General features: G+C 37.7%; 1 protein-coding gene across 4 annotated transcripts in view; it reads left to right on the top strand.

The window, feature by feature from the left end:
- UVRAG (UV radiation resistance associated) overlaps positions 1–23,962 on the top strand; it is a 264,247-nt gene that overhangs the window by 60,386 nt on the left and 179,899 nt on the right. For all 4 annotated transcript variants that reach the window (XM_054576288.1, XM_054576290.1, XM_054576289.1 and 1 more), the window contains one exon: positions 6,727–6,812. In XM_054576288.1, coding sequence (XP_054432263.1) covers positions 6,727–6,812 — 86 coding nt within the window. The remainder of the gene's footprint in view (positions 1–6,726; positions 6,813–23,962) is intronic.

Raw genomic sequence — 23,962 nt, forward strand, 5'->3', positions numbered from 1 at the left:
TTTTTATTAGTAGTAGTCTCATCTCATTTTATAGTTAAAGAAACCGAAGCCTAGAGGAGTTAAATCATTTTTTTCACTTCCATGACAGGCAGAATGGATTAAAACCTTTCATTTGAATGCTCTTTCCCTGCTATAATGTACTGCTTTTAGTTGTGTGTTAGTGGATGTGGGTGAGTTTTTGATAGGAAAAAATGTTTGGCAGCTTTTTGCATAAAATAAGAAAAGTTAAGTAGAACGTCATTAATCATTTCTCCTGAGAATCGTAAATCTACTTCTAGTGTCTTTTATTATTTTGGATTTTGTAGCTGGTTTATAGGACTGTCTTTTGTCTCTGTTCTCTTTCTCCTCATCTGCCCTCATGATATGTAGATTATTTCATAGCCATCTCTCTCTTTTTTTTTAAATTGAGATGAAATTCACACAACATAAAGTTAACCATTTTAAATTGTACAATTGAGTTGCATTGGTATGTTCATAATGTTATGCAGCCACCACCTCAGTCAAGTTGTGTAACATTTTCATCACCAGGGAAGAAAATCCCATACACATTAAACATTCACTCTCCATTTTGCCCTCCCCAACCCCTTGGCAGACCCCAGTCTGCTTCTGTGTCTGTGGATCTACCTACTCTGAATATTTCTTATAAATGGAATCATACAATATGTAACCTTTTGAGTTTGGCTGCTTTTATGTAGCAGAATGTTTTTGAGGTGCATCAGCTTATAACATGTCAATACTTCTTTCCTTTTTATGGCTGAGTAATATCCCATTTTATGAATATGCCACATTTGTTTATCCATTCATCCTTTGATGAATATTTGGGTTGTTTCCACCTTTTGTCTGTTGTGAATGGTGCATCTCTGCATATTTGTGTACAAATGTTTAAGTACCTGTTTTCAATCTTTTTGAGTATATACCTAGGAGAGGAATTGCTGGGTCATATGGTAATTTCTGTTTAATTTTTTGAGGAATTGCCAAACATTTTTTCCACAGAGGTTGACCATTTTACATCCCCAGCAATGAACAATGTACAGTATGAGGGTTCTAATTTCTCTTCATCCTTGCCAACAGTTATTTTCTGTCTTTTTTTCTAATTTAAAAATTCTGTTGTCCATCCATCCAAAGTGGGTATAAAATAGTATGTGGTTTTGATCTGCATTTCCCTAATGACATTGAACATTTCTCCATGTGCTTGTTGGCTATTTATATAACTTTTTTGGAGAGATATCTCTAAGTCCTTTGCCCTCTTTTTTTTTTTTTTTTTTTTACCCTCACCTGTGGATATGCTTATTGATTTTAGAGTGAGAGAGGTAGGGAGGGAAAGAGAGAGAGAGAGGAAGAAACACATCGTTGTGAGAGAGAAACCCTGATTGGGGGACCAAACGTGTAACTTTGGCATGCGCCCTGACCAGGAATTGAACTTACGACCTTTTGGTCTATGGAACTGCACTCCAAACTACGCCACACTGGCCAGGGCTTGTGCCCATTTTTAAATTGGGTTGTTTGTCTAGTTGTTGTTGAGTTTTCAGAGTTCTTTATGTATTCTGGATATTAGACCTTTATCAGATACTTGATTTGCAAATACTCTCTCCCATTTTATGGGTTGTTTTTGCACTGTTTTGATAGTGTTCTTTACACAAAATGTTTTAAATTTTGATGACGTTCAATTTATTATTTCTTTGGTTGCTCATGCTTTTGGTGTCATAGCTAAGAGTCCATGGACAAATCCAAGGTTGTGTAGATATATCCCTATGTTATCTTCTAATCGTTTTACATTTTTAGATCTTACAGTTAGTCTTTGATTTATTTTTTGTATGTGATGTTAGGGATGGATCCAGCTTTGTTCTTTTGCATGTGGCTATCCAGTTTTTTCAGCATCATTGTTGAAAACGCTCTTCTTTCCTCATGGAATGGTGTTCGCACCTTTGTTGAAAATCAGTTGTATATAGATGCATGAGTTAATTCATGGATTCTCAGTTCTATTCCATTTATCTATATGTCTATCTTTATGCCAGTACCACACTTTTGACTACTGTTAATTTGTAGTACATTTTGGTTTTACGAAGCGCGAATCCTCCAATTGGTGTATTACGTTGATCGATTGTCATTTATTAAACCACCCTTACATACCGTGCATAAATTCTATTTGTTCCTGGTTTGTAATCCTTTTTTAAAAAATTATTTTAAATTGTGGCAAAATATACATAATATATAATATTTACCATTGGAATCATTTTAAGTGTACAGTTCAGTGGCACTAAGTATGTTTACCTTGTGCGAGCCTCACCGCTGTCCATGTCCAGAACTACTTTATCTTGCACAACTGAACTCTCTACCCGTTAAACACTAAGTCCCCATATTCCGCTCTCCCAAGCCCCTGGCACTCGCCTTTCTACTGTTTCTATGAATTTGACTCCATTAGTTACCTTATGTAAGTGGAATCATACAGCATCTTTCCTTTTGTCACTGGCTTCTTTTACTTAACATAATGTCCTCAAGAGTCATCCGTGTTATAGCACCTCAGAATTTTCTTCTTTTGTAAGGCTAAGTAATATTCCGTTGTATGACTGTACACCTTTTGTTTATCAATTCATCTGTTGATGGACGTGTGGGCTGCTTCTACCCCCTTGACTGTTGTGAATAATGTTCCTATAAACATGGATGTAAAAAATATCTCTTTGAGTCTTTTTATTGTTCTGGGTATATACCCAGAAGTAGAATTGTTGGGCCAAATCTTATAAACCATTTAATATTCTGCTGGATTTAACTTTGCTAGTATTTTGTTGCAGATTTTTGCATCTATATTCATAAGGGATATGGGTCTATAATTTTCTTATGATATTATTGTCTGGCTTTGGTATTAGGATAATACTGGCTTCACAGAATGAATTAAGAAGTATTTCTTCCTTTTCCATTTTAGGGCAGACTTTGAGAAGGATTAGTGTTATTATTTTTTAAAAATGATTGGTAGAATTCACCAAGCCATGTGGTTCTGGGCCTTTCTTTGCTGGGATTTTTATGATGACTGAGTCAACCTTTTTTACTTGTATTACGAGTTTGTTAAATGAACATTTGTTAAGGAGAGCGTAGGGGGCCGGACGGTGGGCCATGGTGCAGCGACAGACCGCAGGAGGGACTGAAGCGGAGAAGTTTGCCTCACAGAGCCCCATGGGGAAGCCAAGGCAGGACCCGAGGCAGCACCTGGCTGCATGCCTTTATTAGGGTCTGTGGGTGGAGTGATTTGGGCTTCGTGGGCTGTGGCTGGACTGTCGATTCAAACCCAAAGAGCAGGGTTTTGGATAGTCTCCATGCAGATTTTTTTTTAAGGGGCACATAAGGCATACAGGTGCTGGTAGCAGGGGTGCTGTTTGATCACAAGTCATAAAGGAACTTAATTTGCTCCTGATTCTGTGGTTTGCTATCTAGGGCACGTGCTTCTCGGAGGGGGCTAGTGTCAGTTTAAGGTCCTTGCAGGCTGCTTGCCCAAGCAAAACCCGTGCCGAGGCAGCAGTACCATGGAGTAGTTAGCTGATCTCGAGGTGATTTGTAGGTCTGTTAAGATTTTCTGTTTCTTCTTGAGTCATTTTTGTGTTTCTAGGAGTTTCCATTTAATCTAGGTTATCTGATTTGTTGGCATAAGGTTGGTCATAGTGCTTTTATGTCATACTTTTTATTTCTGTATGGTTGGTGATAATGTTGCCATTTTCACTCTTGATTTTAGTGATTTGAATCTTCTCTTTCTCTTGGTTGGTCTAGCTTAAGGTTTGTCACTTCTGTTGACCTTTTCAAAGGACTGACTTTTGGTTTTATTGATTTTCTCTTTTGTTTTTGTATTCTCTTTCATGTATCTTTGCCCTAATTTTTATTACTTCCTTCTTTCTTGTTTTGGGTTTAGTTTATTCTTCTTTTAATTCCTTAAGATAGAAGATTAGGTTATTGATTTGAGCTTCTGTTGTTTTTTCCCCAATGTAAATGTTTGCAGCTATACGTTTTACTTAGAACATTATATACTGCATCCCATATGTCTTGATATGTTGTGTTTTCATTTTTATTCATCTCAAAGTATTTAATAGTTTACCTTGTGATTTGTTTTTTGACCCACTGGTTGTTTAATAGCCTGTTGTTTATTTTGCAGTTCATGAATTTTCCAAATTGTCTTCTGTTATTGATTTCCAGTTTTCATTCCACTGTGGTCAGAGAAGATATGTTGTATGACTTCAGTGTTTAAAAATTTATGGAAATGTGTTGTGGCTGAACAGATGGTGTATCCTGGAGAATGTTCGATTTGCACTGAGAAGAATGTGTGTATGACTGTTGTTGAATAGAGCATTTCATATATGTCTCTTAGGTCTAGTTGATTTATAGTATGTTTCATGTCTTCTATTTCCTTGTTTATCTTTTGTGTGATTGTGCTACCCACTGTTGAAAGTGGGATTTTGATGTCTTCAAATATTTCCCAGTTTAGTTTTGACAGTTTTTGCTTTTTATGTATTTTGTTATATGTTAGGTGCATATATGTTTATAATCATATCTTCTTGAGCCTTTTTTCATTATATAATTTTTTTTGTGTCTTATAACATTTTATCTTAAAGTCTCTTTGTCTGTTATTGGTATAACCACTCTACCTCTCTTTTGGTTACTGCTTACACTGAATATTTTTCTGTTCTTTCATTTTCAACCCGTTTGTATTTTTGGTTCTAAGGTGCATATCTTGTAGACAGCATATAATGGACTGCTTAAAAAAATTCATTCTACCAACTTCTGCCTTTTAATTGGAGTATTTAATCCACTTACCCTTAATGTAATTACAGATATGGAAGTTCTGCCATCTTTCTATTTGTTTTCTTATATCATTTTTTTCTCATTTCCTCCATTACTACCTGTTTTTTTGTGTTGTATATTTTCTCATGTAATATTTTGATTCCTTTCTTATTTCTTTTACTATGCATCTTTTAGTTATTTTCTTAGTGGTTGTCCTAGAAATTACATGAACATGTTACTATATAGAAATCTAGTTCAAATTATTATCAACTTAGTTTTAATATTACATAAAACCTCTTCTATACAGTTCTGTTCCCCTTTGTGTTACTGTTGTCACAAATTACATCTTTATAATTGTGCAACCAATCGATTTGTAATGATTGTTTCACACATTTATGTAATCGGTCGATTTTTAAATGCTAAACCAGTCTTACGTTTCTAGAATAAATTCAGTCAATAATGGCATGTTATTGTTTTATTCTTATAAAATATTCCTGGTTCAATTTGCTAATACTTTGCCAAGGATTTTTGTGTGTCTGTTCATGAAGGATATTGGTCTGTAATTGTGTGTGTGTTTGAGAGAGAGAGAGAGAGAAATCTTTGTCAAATTTTAGTATCAATAATGCTAGTCTTACGAGTTGAAAATTGTTCCCTTTTCTATTTTATGAATGGGTTTGTGTTAAATTGATACTATTTCTTAATGCTTGATAGAATTCATCAATGAAACCGTCTGGACCTAGACTTTTTTGTAGACAGCTTTTAAAATTATTCACTTAAAAATAGATATAGGGTTATTCAGCTATTGGTTCATTATCAGTTTTGGTATGTTGTGTTTTTTCTTTTTATTAGTTTATATTTTTATTGATTGATTTTAGAGGGAGGGAAGGAGATGGCGGGGAGAGTGAGAGAGAGAGAAAGATAGAGAGAAAGAGACATCAATTTGTTGTTCCACATATTTCTGTATTCATTGGTTACTTCTTGTATGTGCCCTGACTACATATCAAACCTGCAGCTTTGGCATATTGGGACGACCCTCTAACTAGCTGAGCTACTGCGCCAGGGCTGGATTTTTTTCAAGGAGTTTGTTCAATTTATTTAAGTTGTCAAACTTGATAGCATAAAGTTGTTCATAATATTCTCCTAATAATGTTTTTCTGAGGTAACATGGGTTAATGATGTTTTCATGTCCGTAGTAGCATAACTCTGAAAAAATCTTATACTAGCATTATAGCAAACATTTATATAATGCTTATTGCATACCTTTTACTTTTTGGATTATTTAGGCTTTTAGTTCCCACAGCCATTTGTGAAGAGTAGATAATGTCCTCTACATAGTATAGGTGAAGAAATCAAGGTTAAACTAAGGATGCTTAGCTGGTATATTAGGGCTTAAATTATAATCAGGTGGTCTAGGTCCAGAGTCTTTTTTTTTTTTTTTAATGACTATTTACTTTGTCTATCTTAAATGGCAGATATCTGTTCCATTATTCTTTTGGATTGCACTGTCTTCTCTCTAGAAATTACCCTTGCACTCACCGTCTTTGTACTGCTAAGTAGGAGTGTTTGTTTCTTGTATTCCTATTGGAACTTGGAATGCACTTTTCCCCATAAAAGCATTGCATGCGATGGCTAGGCATATTTGAAATATTATTGTTAATGTTCTTTCTTCTTCAGTCACATGTGTTAAAAAAGACTTCTAGGACTTCTCTGGGAAGTTTCACTACAAAATGTGAAACATTTATGTGGGAAAATGTTTATGTGGGAAAATACTAGATGAAATTTACTTTGAGTTCACTTGCCTAAAATGTTAAACTTTAGCTATACGGAAATTGTATTTTTTAATCTCTTAACAATTTGAATTTACTCGTGTTTATAAATCATGATTTTAAAAAGACAAACATGATTGATTGTACACATATTTTATTCTTTTTCACTTTGATTAATTTGTTATTTAATATCTTTTAGGGTTATTCAAATGCTCAGAAGAATATCCTTCTTCAGGTGGATCAGAACTGTGTTCGCAATTCTTATGATGTCTTCTCTTTGTTGCGGTAAGAAACTTCTTAGAGTTCCCCTGCATTTTCTAAAGAATTGTCCTCATTTTGAGTTTGTGACATTTCAGTGTGGGGAAATGTATGGGAGCTCTAGACGCTATTATTCAGGCTTGGCATTTTTTAGTGAGAGCTTCATAAATTTTGTAGCTACAGTGATTTAGGTTTATCTCTTTCACAAAGCCTTTGGAAAGTCATTTCCTTTCTTTGGACAGTGGGAGAGAATGATTGGAAGCCAGAGATCTTAAAACAGGGATGTGAGCTGTTTCCGGTCTTCTGCACTCTAAAGAGCAGCAAGCAGAGGTACAGAATTTAGGCTTATCAGAATTTTAACAACTACAGCATTACTAGAAAAGCCCTCCTATAGTCCTAGACATGGCTTAGAGTTTTGACCTGCTCTTCATCTTTTAGAAGAATCATGTTTGGCAAGGCAAAGGAGCTTTGCATGAATCTCATGCTCAGAGGCTTAACTGCCTCAGCTCTGTATTTTAATAATGTCTGGGCTTAATTTTGAAAGATTTTAAAATTTGGTTTTAATTTTCAGTGTGGTAGATCATCTAAGACATTTTCCCAAGAGGCAGGTTACCAAAATAAATGCAATTCAAAGTAAAGTTAACAGTGACACTCAACCTATGTTCACCCTCCTCAGACAGATGGTTCATTGAAATTTGATTTTGGCAGTATTTTTCTAATGTTTACATAACACATCATAAATTTCAGACCATTAGACAGCTTTTATATATCTACTAGAGGAAGAGTCCAGAAGAAAGATTGGACTCTTCTCCAATTGGATGATTATTTGTTTTATAAACATTATGAAATGCCCTTTCCTTTGCAAATCTTGAATTTTATTATACATGATAGAGAGTTTGGTCACATGAACTGTATAAATTGCTCTTAAGAGACAATGATTTCAACTAAAGTAACCACACACATTTGGTGACTTTTGATTCTTATTTGAGAGGTACTTTCACTTTGAATTCTTAGACTATGTAACAGAATAAACAGGATTAGTAATCAATGGTAGAGAAAGCAGAAGGCGTCAAAATATGTAACATATTTTTGGGACTACATTAAGTTTTAATTATGGAAAATAAGAGTGCACAGAAATAGTTTGAAATGTGAGTGAGCCACTAGTAATTCTTGACCTGTTTTCCTCGGTAAAATGAGAGCATAGACACTATCATTTTAAAATCTTTTTCAGGTATGAGATTCTGTGATCTTATTAGAGAAATCAGTAGAAGTAAAAGAGAAAGGGATGCAAGGTCAATGAGAAGAAGAGGATTTGGGAAAGGCAGCATCCTAAAAATCTAGGAGACTAGGGATTCATTGACAGCTCTGTTATGATACGGGAGACTGGGAACTGAAGAAAGGGTGTGGGGTAGCGGAAAGCAACAAGGCATAATAGGGAACATGTCCATTAATTGGACCCTGACTTTAATTATCCCAGATTTATGCAATTCATGTAACCTCCATGATTCTTCTAAAAGGTAGACATGGTGAAGTTAAAAATATATGTAATATAGAAACATTTTCACATTTATAATCTCATTCTCTTAGAAACCTTTTGTGATTACACAGTAGCGTAGAGGCTGAACAGGAGGTGTTAAAGGATTTATATGCCTGAGGGCACACAGCAAGTAAGAACCAGGCTGGAGGCTGGTATTAAGATTTTCCGACAAGCATGTTTTGTAGATCCTTTTCACAGAATGCCTTTCCCAGGTGGGTGGTTATGAGATGCACATAGCATAGTGACAGAGAAAATTTTCTTCAAATCGTAAGAGCCCTCCATAAATATAAAATCATCAGGTTAATTTGGTGGCTGTTCAACTATTTAACACTGATCTTGCAATGATATGGTCTCTTAGGGGTTTCATTTCTAGGGGGCCTCTCAGTTTCCTCAGATGTGTCAACAATTTTAATTACCTTATTCACAGTGGCCTTCTCTTCACCATTGTGTAAATCATTTATAGCTGCTAACACAGATACACTTTTCTGAACTAGATCAAGTGTCTATTTGTCAACCAAGTTACCAGAACCCAGAGAGTTACTCTGAAACTAGAAAGTTCAAATTGTACTTGTCCAAGTTAATGAGTAAAATGCAACTTTCTCTGAAAATTCTCTCAGGCACTAGTAAAGAGTAACCATCATCTTCTGCTTAATCAAAAGCACTTATTTTCCCACAGTTTTTGCTGATATATGTAAAGTGCTTTCTGGGAAACAATTTTGTACCTATCAGTTTTGTTCACAGTTTTCCCCTCTTTAACTCAGCCAACAATGTTTCTGGATGAGAATTAAAACAAAAAAATCTTTTCCTTTCCTGATGCTTTCTTGGTTTGTGAAATTGTTATTTCTTGATCTGTAATCACACAGAGTCAGAATTCTTTAACATCACTTTTAACTCCACAAAATTCTAAGTGCTCTTTGGAGTCAGGATTAGATTCCAGGTCCTCTCATTCTGTTCTTCAAGAGTATATTCTAATTAATAACTTACACTGTGTTATGTGTGACTGTCTCAAGAAAATAGAAAACCTTTAAAACTTTTTATTTATTTATTTATTTGTTTTTTTGGAAAGGAAGAGGGAGGGGAGAGAGAGAGAGAGAGAGAGAGAAAGAAAGAAACATTACTTTGTTGTTCCACTTACCTATGCATTTTTTGGTTGCTGCTTGTATGTGCCCTGACCTGGGATTGAACCTGCAACCTTAACATATTGGGACAATGCTCAAATCAACTGGCCAGGGTGAAAATAGGAAATCTTGACTAAGGCAAGGATTTTGGAGCACCTAAGACCAGGGTGTTAAAACTCCTTCAGGTGGAAGCGTTAAACCTTTTTCTAGGAAGACAATGACCTTATGTTTTATTCATATTTTTTCACCAATAATTAAGAATTTAGGCTAATTTTAGTTGTCAAAGTAATAGAAGCTCTTTCTAAATTTGCCTTCAGTGTGTGATGGTAGTTGAATTTTTGCTTCTTTAACCCTTAGAAATTCCTGGATTAAGGGTTAGTTTTTTACGTAAGCAGACATTTAATTAAGAGCCACTTGATCTTCACCACAAGGTGTCGATGTTGCTCTTTAACTCACATTTGTAATTTATTTTAACAGTTTTGAGGTGAGAACTTTTTTCTATTATTCCTTCTACAATGGGTTAAGGAGTTTCTAGATTTATTAGATAGCTTTTTCCTTTTGGTTCTGTAGATTTTTTTTTTTTATCCTGTTGGTGATAGGAAGGTTTTGAAAGATTCGAGAAGAGGAAGGCCAGCATGGTCAGGTGCGCAGTGCAGGGTGCCGCCCGCGTAGCAGTGGGGAGCGGACCTGCCGGCGAGGCGGATAGTGCGGAGGCCTCTGTGATCCTCCCTGTTCTCTGAGGGGGGAAGGTTATTTCTGATGCTTAAAAACTCATTTTTTCCTTCGTACTTCCTTAAAAGGTAGCTCTATTGTATGGAATAAGTAAGAATACTTCTAGTTTTCTTCTAGTATAATTTTTATTGTTTTTTTCCCCTTCCCCTTTTCACTGGTCCTACTTTAGCTAGTTTAGTAATTGGAGGTATGGTGGGGAAATCATGGGCCCTGCACTGAGATTCCAGTTGTACAGTTGTCATATGTCCAAAACTGGATGCAGGTCTTCGGGCAAGTAACTTAAATTTGGTATGCCTCAAACTACTCTTGTAAAATGAAGATAGTATTTGTCTCATAGGAATTTTATGAGAATTCAATAAGGTAAAATACTTGAAAGGTCCTACTGCAGTTACTGGCATGAAGTAGATACTCAATAAATAATAGTTTTCATTTTCTCCTTTACTTCCCCCATCTTAGAATCATCTTTCTCCTTTATGCCCGTGTTCTTTTTTACGTCACCACTAGCTTTTCCAGTATTCACAATTTTTCCTTCTTGCCTTTCTACTATGTACCACCTTCGCTTTTAGAGTTGCTTTTATTAATCCTCAACAGTCATGATAAAAATTGTTCAAAGTGTATATTTTTTTCTCCCTAATGACATTGAAAACTTCTTGAAAGAAGGGATTATTCCTTTCTTTCTATCTTATTGACAGTTCTCAGTTTTGTTGGTATTCCCGTGGATCCCAGAGCCCTAGTGACTGTGGTCCTAGGACCCTTTTGCATCCCTCTCTCCCCGAGTACTCGCTTCCACGACTTCAGCTTCAGCTAACACATCCACGTGTTAATAATTTTCAAATCTCTATCTCTAGTTCCTACCTTTTCTTTGGATTTCTGATCTGCCCCCCCACCCTACCCAGGGCCATTAGACATTTTTATTGATTTTTTCATATTTTGTGGGAACCTCAACCCTAACCTGCCGAGAGCTACACTCATCTGCTTAATTTTCCTCTTCCTTTTTTTCCCTCCCTGTCTTGTCTAGTGGTATTATCAGCATTTTGGGCACCCCCAGGTGAGCACACTCCTCTTTGTTCTCATTTCTGTTTTCCTGGCCTATTTCCTGACCTCCTAACTGATGTCCCTCCTACCAGTTTTTCTTTCGTGAAAGTTATTATTTATTGAGTACTTACTTTGTGCCAGAATTATTCCAAGTGCTTTACGTTAATTAACCCTCTCAATTCTCACTACAACCCTCTGTGGTAAAACTATTCCTGTCCTTATTTGCAGATGAAGAAATCAAGGCTCAAAGCAGTTAAGTTGCTTATTCAAGGTCGCACAACGAGTGTTAGCCTGTATTCAAACCCAGACAGCTCAGCTCCTGAGCCCATGATCTTAACCAGTAGTACATCTTGCTCTTTTTAATTTTGTACTCTGCCACTAGTATAATTCATTTGTCACATTTCTGCCAGAGTGACCTTTTAAAAGATATATCAGTTTTGTCATTCATTAGATTTAGAAATCTTTGAGCAAATGTGGTATTCAAAAAACATTGTTCTAAACACTCCATAGGTACTTGTATCCTTATATCAAGTCCTTCTACACTGCCTGTGCAATTAATAGCTAGCATTTATTGAGCACTTACAGTGTTACAATTCTTCATTGTCTGATTCTTTCTTCTCAGTACCTCCAAGTTGAGAGCTCCTTTAGGCTAGAATCCTTGTTTTATCAATCATTGTATTCACCCTTTCACAATGTATATCATATATATTAAATATTTATTATCTACAAATTGAACTATTCTTCAGGTTACGGAGGACCAGGGTTTTGATTCTCTGATTTTTGGTTTATATCTGGCAAAATGAGAGTTGTAAAAAATGTTTTTTAAAATATATTTTATTGATTATATTATTACAGTTGTCCCAGTTTTCCCCCCTAGCACACCTCTGCCCCAGCACCCACCTTCCCGCCAGCATCCTCCCCTCCGCTCTGTTCGGTAATGTCCATGGGTCGTGCATATAGGTTCTTTGGCGTCTCCATTTCCTATGCTATTCTTAACCTCCCCCTGTCTATTTAGTACCTACCAATTATGCTTCTTAATCCCTGCGCCTTTCCCCCCATTCTCTCTCTTCCTCCTCCCACCTGATAACTCTCCAAATGATCTCCATATCTATGATTCTGTTCCTGTCTTGGTTTTCTGCTTAGTTTCTTTTTTTGGATTCAGTTGTTGGTAATTGTGTATTTGATGCCATCTTAGTATTCATAGTTTTGACCATCTTCGTTTTCTTAAATAAGTCCCTTTAACATTTCATGTAATAATGGCTTGGTGATGATGAGCTCTTCTAGCTTTACCTTGTCTGGGGAGCACTTTATCTGCCCTTCCATTCTGCATGATAGCTTTGCTGGATAGAGTAATCTAGGTTGTAGGTCCTTGCTTTTCATCACTTTTTATACTTCTTGCCAGTCCTTTCTTGGCTGCAAAGTTTCTTCTGAGAAATCAGCTGACAGTCTTATGGGAACTACTTTGTAGGTAACTCTCTTCTTTTCTCTTGCTGCTTTTAAGATTCTCTTTTTAACTTTAACCTTTGGCATTTTAATTATGAGTGGAGTGGGCCTCTTTTCATCCATCTTATTTGGGACTTTCTGTGCTTCCTGGACTTGTATGTCTATTTTCTTGACCAGATTAGGGAAGTTTTCTTTCATTATTTTTTCAAATAAGTTTTCAATTTCTCGCTCTTCTCTTCTCCTTCTGGCACCCCTATTATTTGGATGTTGGTACATTTGGAGATGTCCTCGAGGCACCTTATTCTGTCCTCTTTTTTTTTTTTGAGTTCTTTTTTTTTCCTTGCTATTCTGATTGAATGTTTAGTTCTCCCTTATGTTCCAAATTGTTGATTTGAATCCCAGCTTCATCCCCTCTACTGTTGGTTCCCTGTAGATTTTTCTCTGTTTCACTTAGAAAATCTTCATTTCTTCCTGGGTCTTTTTTATTTTGTTGTCATACTGAATGGGTTCTTTGAGCATCCTGATCATCAGTTGTTTGAACTCTACGTCTGATAGGTCGGTTATCTCCATTTCGTTTAGTTCTTTTTCTGGGGTTTTGTTCTGTTTGTTCATTTGGGCCATGTTTTTTTGGTCTTCTCAATTTGGCAGCCTCCCTGTTTGTTTCTGTGTGTTAGGTAGAGCTGCTTTAATTCCTTGTCTTAGTAGCATGGCCTATAGTAGAAAAAGTACCTGTAAATTGTGTGGGGCAGAGCGTTAGGTCATTGCCAGGGCAGGGCACCCCCCTTACTGCTTTGTGGCTCTGTGTGGGAGGAGGGCTTGGAGGGGGACAGTGCTGCTGCCTGGTGTCTGGAGGTTTGCCCAGCACTCTCTCTGTGTAACTGGTGCCCTTCCAGTTGTTGCCCTGTTGCTGAATCCCAGAGGGGTGGGTCTGTGTGGGCCTTTTAAGCGGAGCCTCCTGAAAACCTGGCAATTTGTTCCACTGCCCCAATCTCCCCTGGCTTTTACAGCCAGAAGTTTTGGGGATTTATCTTCCCGGTGTTGGAACCCTGGCCTATGCACTCTGGCCTGTGGCTGGGATCGCTGGCTCCCAAGGTATGCCTCCCAATTTTTATCCACCGCACGTGAATATGGGACTGCGCCTCTCTGAGCCACCCCCCCGCCCCCGTCTCCATGCCTCTCTGCCTCTCTTTATCCATCTGAATAAATGTAGCTTCTTTAAATCCTTGGTTGTTGAACTACCACACAGCTTGATTTTCTGACAGTTCTGGGTGTTACTTGTTTTGAGGTCTAGTTATAGTTCTTTCTGTGGTTGTGCAAGGAGGTGAAGCATGTTTACCTAAACCTTCATGTTGGCTTGAGTTGTAAAAAAAATTTTAGTCTATTATCTAAAAAGTGTTGGAAATGTAATCAGATATGTGAACCTTCAGCTGCCCCTTTTCGTTTCTGCCATTGCCCTCCATGTAATATCCAGTGAGATTTCAGGATTTTGTGACTTTTAACTTTATTCCTGGTATGTCGATTTTTCTGGAAGATCTTTATCTGGCTGTTTGGAGGCAAATTGCTTCCTCCACTTTGATAAAAAAATACTTTCTGCTATAAAATTTTAATTTTAAAAGGGAACATTTACATCAGATAAATTATTCTTAGGGTGATATTTGGAAAACAGATGAGGTTAAAAGTATGAGGGCATAACTGTCTATAATCTTTAACTTTTGGAGGTGATAACCAACTTCTGGGTACAGGGAGAGTTATCTGCCCTCCTAATGATCTCTTCCTAAGTAGTAATTGCAATTATATAGAATATAGCTAAGTACCCAGCTGAAAGCAAAATATGTCACAAAATTTATGTATTAAAACTCATATACTTTTCTACTGATAGTAGAGACTGGGCTCTTAAGCCAGTGTCTGAGTGCTCTTTTTTAATAAATTAGAAGGGGTATTAAGAGGATTCCTGTTAAGGTAGACACACTAACAACAAGAAGAAGTGAAAGCTGATAGTTTGCTGTTTGTGATTTACTCTTTGATTCTGGAATATAACTGAGTGGTAAATCATAACAGCTACTGTCTTATCTTTGTAGTTGCTATGTTTGAAATTGCAAGCTGCCCTCTTTCACTACTTCACATAAAAGGAGGGCGAGAAAAAAGTATTCCAGCTGTAAAGAGAGACAGACTGAGTAAAAAAAGTACAGCCAGCTCACCTCTTCTGTATACGAACAGTTACTTCTTTACCCAAGCATGTTTCCATGTTGCAGTTCACTGCAGCTAATGAGAATTATTATTATGGAACACACTGTGTTTTCACTAATGCTATTTCCATATAACAGATGAGGAAACTGAGGCTTGGAAAGGTGAAAGGACTTACCTGGCACCATGAGATGAATAGTGAGTGGTAAAGTAGGTTTGAACAAAGGTCTGCCAGGCAGTGCATGTACTTTCTTCCATTATACCATATTGATGTCAAATTATGGGTGAAATATAAAGTTTGTGATTATTAGAGCTTATGTAAGAAAGCAGGGATGTGTGACAAGTTTTAGAAAGGTTTTTAATCAAAATTTAAAATGAAATGCTGATATTTAAGTTTTGATTAAACAAAAATTTTTATTTATGTGCAATAACACATTTTATTCTTTTTTGCTCTTGCAACATACATACATAAGGATATGCACATTTACACATTTACACATACATTTACAAGAACAGTATTTTAACAAAACACTGGAGTAACTTTAGGTGCATCCCCCCACCCCTTACTTCTACTTTTCAGTTTGTCTTCTTCCTCTAACCATTCTCCACCACCGCCCTGCCCAAGACGCCACAGCCTTTAGGCTGAATGTTTGTGTCCTCCCAAAAACCATGTGTGAAACCTAATCCCCCTGTGATGGTATTTGGAGATGGGCCTTTGGGAGACGATTAGGGATTAGGGCAGAGCCATCATTATAAAGGAGGCCCTGGGGAGATCTCTGCTACTTCCGCCATGTGCGGTTAGAGTGAAGCAGGCTCTCATCGGACACCAGCCATACTTGTGCCTTGATCTTAGACTTCCCAGCCTTCAGAACTATGTCTGTTTATAAGCCACTCAGTCTATGGTATTTTATTATAGCAGCCAGAATTAGCTAAGATATGTCTCAGTTGCAGAATACATGTCCACATGACTCCTGGTCACTCATTCGCCCATGTGTATCTGTCTGTATTTTTCCCCATGGTCTCTATGGATATGCCATAGATATCATTATATACACATATATTAAATGTATGTATGTATGTTATGAATTTTTAAAAATATTTTGTTTATTTATTTTTGATATTTTAGAAAGAGAGGGAGAGAAACATGAATGTGTGGTTGCCTCTCATAGCCTCCAACTGGGGACCTGGCCCACAACCCAGGCATGTGCCCTGACTGGGAATTGAATCAGCGACCCTTTGGTTCGCAGACTGGTGCTCAATCACTGGGCCGCACAAGCCAGGGCTGTATGTTAAGAATTTTAATTCCTGTTTTACAAAATTGGAATGGATATTATATAAATGACTCTACATCTTTTTTTGTTTGTTTGTTTCAACATTGCATGTCAAATTTCTTTTAATGATTTTATAACAGTCCATAGTGGGGTGTTTATTTTTTAACCATTACTCTGTTGATAGGTACTTAGATTTACTCTAGTTCTGGTCTTTTATTTGCTTGTTTTGACACAATGCACAGTACTGCAGTATATATCTATCTATGTATATATCCTTATATTTATGATTTAAAAAAATTTTTTTTATTGTTCAAATATATTTGTCTCCATTTTCCTGCCACCACTTTCCCCTGCCCCACCCACCCCCACCTCCCACCCTCAATCCTTCCCCACTTTGGCTTTGTCCATAGGTCCTTTGTACATGTTCCTTGATTTGACCCTTCGCCTTCTTTTCCCCGTATGATATTTTTATTTCTGCGAATTAAATTTCCCAGAGTGTGATTTCTGAGTCAAAGGGTATGTAATATTTTAATTTATTTTTTCCATTTTTAAATCATTTCGATTTTTCAGTTATAGTTGACATACATTATTATATGAGTTTCAGGTGTGCACCCCAATGCTTAGACATTACATAACTTAGTAAGTGGTCACCCTGCTAAATCTCACACCCCTCTGACACCATGCATGGTTATTAGAATATTATTGACTCTATTCCCTATGCTGTACTTTACATCTGCGTGACTTGTCTCTAACTTCCAATTTGTGCCTCTTGATCCCTTCACCTTTTTCACCCACCTCCCATCCCCTCGCTCAGCCTGGCAGCTGTCAAAATGTTCTCTGTATCTATGAGTCTGTTTCTGTTCTGCTTGTTTGTTTATTTTGTTTTTTAGATTCAATTGTTGATATATATGCATTTATTGCCATTTTGTTGTTCATATTTTTAATCTTTTTTGTCCTCTTGAAGACCCTTTAATGTTTCATATACCATTTTTTACTGTGTATAATGCATACTTTGTTGCCCAAGTTTTTGAGGGAAAAATAAGGATGCACATTATACATGGGTATAATGATTACGTGATATGGACATAATAATCCCATGTATGATGCACACAAAATGTGTGTGCGCATTATACACAGGAGCACATTGTACATGACAAAATACGGTAATACTGGTTTGGTGGAGTTCACCTCTTTATTGGTCCTCCCATTCTAAATGATAGCTTTGCTGGGTCGAATAATCATGGTTGTAGGTCCTTGCTTATCATCACTTTGACTATTTATTGCCAATGCCTTCTGACCTGCAAAGTTTCTGTTGAGAAATCAGCTGACAGTCTTCCCTTGTAGGTTTTTTCTTGCTGCTTTTAAGATTCTGTCTTTGTGTTTAACCTTTTGCATTTTAATTATGTTTGTTGGTATGGGCCTTTTTGGGATCATCTTGTTTGGGATTCTGTGCACATCCTGGACTTGTATTTTTGTTTCCTTCACAAAATTAGGGAAGTTTTGTGTCATTACTTTTTTCAAATAGGTTTTCAATTTCTTATTCTCTCTCTCCTCCTTCTGGCACCCCGGTGATGAGAGAGTTGGTGTGCTTGATGTTGTCCCAGTGGCTCCTTACACTGTCCTCATTTTCTTGGATTCTTTAAAAAATTTTATTGCTGAAACTGCATACAGTTTTATTTTATAATTCTCTTAACCTTTTTAGTAATTTGCAGCATATTTTCTAGTTAAGCCCAAAACCACTCTGAAATTTCAGTAGTAGAAATATTGTTATATTTTGAACTCTTCTTGGACAAGATGCTTTCTGATGTCGAAGTTGTAATACTTTGTGTGAGCTAAAACAAAGTATTTGAGTTTCTTAGATTGAGAATGGAGAACATAAAACTACATAAATTTAGGGAATTTGTATCTCTAGTTTACAAATTTGTTCTCAGCTTACAGCGCCAACCTGGCTCAGCATAGGTGTCCAGTAAATGTTTGTCAAATGAATAAATCATTCAATTAATAAATGAGTGGGTGAAATGAGTCTAGTTGGATAATAAATGAAAAACTGGTAGGTTTTGGGAGAAATTTTTAAAATGGTAGATCTTTAATCATCTTCCCAAAAATAATATTAACCTTGGATATATTCTTACACAGTTACAGTATATTTTTAATATATAAAATGTATTTTAGAGCCCTTGCTAATGAAGTAATGTAAAGGCATTGTATGGTAAATTAATTCCAATTTATTAAATGAGTTAACCAGTAGTCATGACTTACTGATAGATTTCATAGTGGTTAATTAGGGCCTTTTATAGCCTATTCATGCTGCTAAGTCTGCTTGTCTAGGGTACTGAATGTTAACAGGGAGTGGGACATAGTGAATAAAGTAAATGAGCCCTTACCAAAACAATGTTCAGAACTCCTGGAGTGGAGCAACAGTTAATTTTCAAATGTTGTTGGAATAGTGAAAGAATTTTATAAAATCAGTGTGAAGAAGTAAAGCGCATCCTTTGAAGGTAGTTAAGTGTATGAGTTGTCTTCTGCCTTAGAAGTATTCTCTGTCTCTGCCCGTGACCGTCAGTTCTGACTTGAATTTACAGGGCGGCTTTGCTAAGACTGCTTTGCTGAAGATGTCACTGCAAATTAAGGCTTTACCATCACACCCCTCATCGCTGCCTTGTACCTTCTACATTCCCACTGGTACCAGGCATGTTCCAAGGCAGCTTTCCAAGGTTTAGTGATTTCACCCTAATGTCTGTGCCAATAAAAATAACCAGTTACATTAAAAACTTGCCCCACCCATAACTTGATTTTTACATGCTGTTTTATTAAGAGGACTTATCGGAGAGATTTTAGGAGAATTAATATGCTGTATTCATCAGGATATCACCTAGCCCTTGAAATAACCTTTATTATAAAAGTGGTTATTTTACCTTTGAAGAACATCTGAAATTCAACCTGTTTATCTCTTGGGGAGAGTGGACGTTGTAATAACTTCATTCCTATAGTTGATTCTTTATGACTGGAAGTGTTCTGTTAACATGATAAGCCAGATTCTTACTTTGGGGACTTATATTCTAATAGGACAGATTAACGCATACAGCAAGAAGTTAATACTAATTTCTAAATTTTTTTTTGTATTTATAAATAAGTCAGAATACCATCCTTGTCTACACTTACATGAATGGTCAGGAAGGAAAATAATATTTGAGTATCTGAAATATGAAAGGCACTTAAATGATAATAACTTGTCATACATATTTTTATAATACTCACAAAAACCCTGCTACTATGATAATTGTGTTTTACTGGTAAGCAAACTGTAGCTTGTAAAAGTTCAGCTAGGGTATTATTGAGTCCCAGTCTGTCCAATGGCAAAGGCCTTTCCAATATGTTTCTCTGTCTGATGTGGAAGAATTCCCTATGACATACCTTTCTCTCCTTCAAACTGCTTAACAGCATCCATACCAGTCCCCATAAAATTTCTTTGGTGGCATGCCTGAGTCTAAAGTGGGCTAGACATTTCTTAGAGCCTTGTGTGATGCTTGCTCAATGGGGGCTTTCGTAACAGGCTTTCCTAGAATCATCCAAAGTATGCCTAACGTACCCCTGACCTCTGTACCTCCCCATGTTGGAGGTGTTAACGAAAGCCGATAGGTAAAATAGGTTTGCCATTGAGGAGTGTCTGTCTATCTCTGTGAGCACAGGTTTCCTTTTATTTCTATTCCATCAGTCTGTTAAGTGTGAAGTGATCCAACACAATGACTTTTTCTTAGTTGGCATCTCTCTATTTTAAAGTTCCCATCTTGTAAATCCTGACCCTGCAAGAACACACTAACGCCGTAGGGGTAAAATGACTTTTCCATGCATAGTAGCGCTGATTTTTCTTAGAGATTCTTTGATTCTACTGACAGAGTCTGCTATGAATCTCGGAGTAGAACTGACTTTAAACAGTTTATGGGGAGAACATCTGGAGATTAAAATTTAAGAGAAATTTAGTGTAAGCATTAATGCTACAGCTTTCAAAGAGGAGCTAAGATTATCTTATGTTTCATTAATTAAAATGTACAGATCAAGGGACGTAACAGTCTTCCTGGACTTTGTGTTCATTAGATCATATTTGGAATATTTTGTTCAATTTGAGTCCCAGTTTATTTTGATGAGAAAGAGCTAGTGGAGATGTCCAAGATGACGAGGGGTTTTAAAATGGTCATAAAAAACTGGTTAGGAATAGAGGATATTTAGCTTGGAGAAAAAAGGACTATGGGAATAGAGTTGCTATCTTTAAAATAAAGTTATTTAATTAATTTGGCAATGAGTTATTTGGGTAATAGTAAAATGTGCTGTTTGGTCAATCTTTTTCGTGCTTTATCTTTTTTAGTCCTCAAAGAAAATCTGTAAGATTGATGCTATTCTTTGTTATCCTTATTTTTCTAATGTGGAAACAGATACAGAAAGGGGAATCGACTCGCCTAGGGCTGCATTGTAAAAGAGCCAGCTAGATAGATCTTCTGATTCCATTCTCTCTCCTTTCTCCTGGGCCGCTGCCCACATTCTGTAGAATCTGGGCTCCTTCTGAAGTGATGTAATTTGGAATAGAAAAAGTATATAGGTATGTTGTACATTGTTCCTGTGGATAGAATAAGGATAGTGCTAAGTGGAATAGAGAGTAATGAGGATGGTGAGTTATTTTAGGTAGAATGGTCAGGGAAGACCTCACTGAGAAGAAAGTATTTGAACAAAAACTTGAAAAAGATAAGACAGCACCCCTTGTGGGTATTTGTAGGAGGAACATCCAGAGAGTACAAATAACCAGTGTACAAGCCCTGAGGTGGGAGTGAACTTGGTTTGTTGCAGAAAGAGCCAGGAAGTCCTGACTGGTGTGGCTCAGTGGATTGGGCGCTGTCCTGCAAACTGAAAGGTTGCCAGTTGGATTCCCAGTCAGGGCACACGCCTAGGTTGCCGGCCAAGTCCCTGGTTGGGGGCATGCAAGACGCAACGGATCGATGTTTCTCTTGCCCATTAATGTTTCTCTCCCTTCCTGTCCCTCTCTCTTAAAATAAATAAAGTCATATAAAAAAATTAAAAGAACAGCTACGAATTTAGTTTAGTTCGAGGATTGTGGCAGAGTTGGCAGAGGCCAGATTGTGTCGCAGGGATGTCCATTGCATAGCCTGTGGGCCGCATGCAGCCCGGGATGGCTGTGAATGCAGCCCAACACAAAATTGTAAATTTACTTGAAACATTATGAGACTTTTTTGTGATTGCATGTCACAGTGTATTTAATGTGTAGCCCAGGACAGCTCTTTTTCTGTCAGTGTGGCCCAGAGACACCAAATGGTTGGACACCCCTGGGAGAGTTTTAGACTTTTTTTAAGTATAATGGGGACATGTTGGAGGGTTTTGAGCAAGGGAGTGGTGTGATCTGATTTTTATTTAAAGAAAATAACTCTGGCCTGGAGGCTAGACTGGGGAGAGGGAGGAAGGCAACAGAGAGAGTAATTAGGAGACTATAATAATTATCAGGGAGAGATGAGAGTGACTTAGGCTGTAGCAGTTGAGATAAATGAAGAGAAGCAGTTAGATTCGAGATATATTTTGAAGATAGAGCTAACTAACCTTCCTAGTGGATTAGACGTGGTGTGTGAAGAAAATTGGATTTAGGGATAACTCCTAGATATTTAATCTGAGCAACTAGGGGAATTGCAGTAGCATTTATTAAACTAAATGGTGTGAGATTCCTGGAGGGAAGGAGGAGCAGGTAATGAGGAATCAGTAGTATATTTGGGACATGTTAGGTTTGAGATAATGTATTAGTTATGAAGATAAAAGTCCTGAGAAAGCAGTTGGATATGCAGTTTTAACCTCAGGGGTCAGCTGGTGCCAGAGATAGGAATTTGGGGATTGTACCAGCCAACTTTCACTGTATAAAACAAACCACTCTCGATATTTTCATCAGAAAGAGACCATACAGAAGAATTGGGTATTCACAGAGTCATTTGAGGGCTGAAGGAGTGGAGGTTGGAAAGCTGCTTCTAGCCTTCAGGGTCAGGTCACCACACCTGGGATCCAGAGACCACAAAGCTGCTGGCAAAGTGGCCATCCCCTACCATCCAGGCAGGGAAAGGAGGATGTAGTCGACTGCACACTCACGAAGGAGAGAGCCTGTCACTCCTACTGCGAGAATGGCTTCTGCCCCTTCCGTCTTCCAGGCTTTGCTCCAGCACTTAAGAAGAACTGGCTATAGCAGAGAAGAGGGGCAGCTAATGTGGCTGAGAGAAATGAGGGGCGCTGTGGTGTTCCAGAGCCCAAGTAAGGAAGGAGGCTCAAGGGAGTGACCTACTGAATTCAATGCTGTTGATTGGTTGAGTAAGATGAGAGCTGAGAATTGAATACTGAATGGAGCAGTTTGGAGTAACTGGTGACATTTATAAGAGCAGTTTTGGTGGTGGTGTAGGAATAGGTTAAGAGGAGATTTGGAGTGAGGAAATGAATAGAAGCAGTATAGACTACCCTTGTGAACTTTTCCTGTGCACAGGAGCAAGGAGATGGTACTGAAGCTGGAGGGGAATGAGGAGCTAAGTGAACTGTTTTTGTTTTTTGTTTTTGTTTGTTTTGAGATGGGAGGTATTTAGCATGTTTACGTGCTGAAGGAAAATTTGTGGATGCAGGAGAAAGAGAGGGGTTAACAGCAGGCACAAAAACCTTTGCTAAGTGAAAGACAACGGAATTCTGTACAAGTGGATGGTTCGGTTTTAGGGGGCAGGGCTGTATTTTGGGGAGGGCAGAGTTTATGGGCACAGACACAGAATTGCTTGGTAAATTTCCTGATGGGAGAGTGAATAGGTTGCCCTGTGATTGCTTCTATTTTCCAGTAGTCATCAGAAGGATGTCAGGAAGGTATAAGAAATGCATAAAATTTGAAGACAAAAGAGAAGGTTTAACAGAGCTCTCTTGGAGAATAAAAGTGAATTAACGCAGAGCAGTAGGCCCAGTAGTTCGCAAACTTTAGCCCGCGTAGGAGTCAGACGGAGGGCCTGGCATGACACTGATTGCTGTGCCCTTCCCCAGAGCCCTGCTTCGTTAGGCCTAGGGTGAGGCCTTGGAATGTGCACCTGTAACTCTCTCAGACGAACCTGATGCTTCTGGTCTTGCAACTATACTTTGGTTATAAACTTGAGACCATTTGGCATACTGAGTATATTTTTCAGGGGTGTTCAGCCATTTGGATACAGAGGTGGAAAAGGCAATGAGTTGAGTTTAATCAGATTAGGGTTTTGGCAGGTGAGTTCGTGGGGAAGAAGAGAGGGCTGTGGGAGCGAGGTACAGTGATGGACCGTGGGATCGAAGCTGGGTAAGGAGAGAGGTGAGGGCGTGAAGGAAGTGATGGTCAGGGGAGAAGTGGTGGGGCAAAGGACTGGAAGTCCGGATGGTGAGGATGAATTGTTGGAGTGAAATGGTCTGGGAATATGGAGAGTGTGGTCAGAGGTTGGGATGCTTGAAATGGAAGTTTTAAAGCTGCTGTAATTACTAATTATGATTTAAAGTAAAAGAATAAGTAGCTGAACTGCTCAAGAACTGAAGGGTTGAGTATTGGATGGATCTTTTATGTGGATGAAGAAGTCATCAAGAACAGTGGCGGGAGTTGATGAGTTGGGTGCTAAGATCTGCAATTACTAGGCTGGAATGGGAAACTATAGATCACAGGAGCAAGAAGGGGACGTGGAATAACCAGCATGTGCATTAAAAGAACAGGAGGTTTTAGCAATGGTCTGGAAATGGTTTAGCAGTGAATTGCAAGGAAAACACCTACTTCATTTTCAGAGTCAGTGTTATGCAGGGTATAGGAAAAAACACTTGAACCTCACTTGAGTC

The sequence above is a fragment of the Pteronotus mesoamericanus genome, unplaced genomic scaffold (genome assembly GCF_021234165.1).
Source record: "Pteronotus mesoamericanus isolate MK-2021 breed Mesoamerican mustached bat unplaced genomic scaffold, CSHL_Meso_final contig_33, whole genome shotgun sequence".
NCBI lineage: Eukaryota > Metazoa > Chordata > Mammalia > Chiroptera > Mormoopidae > Pteronotus > Pteronotus mesoamericanus.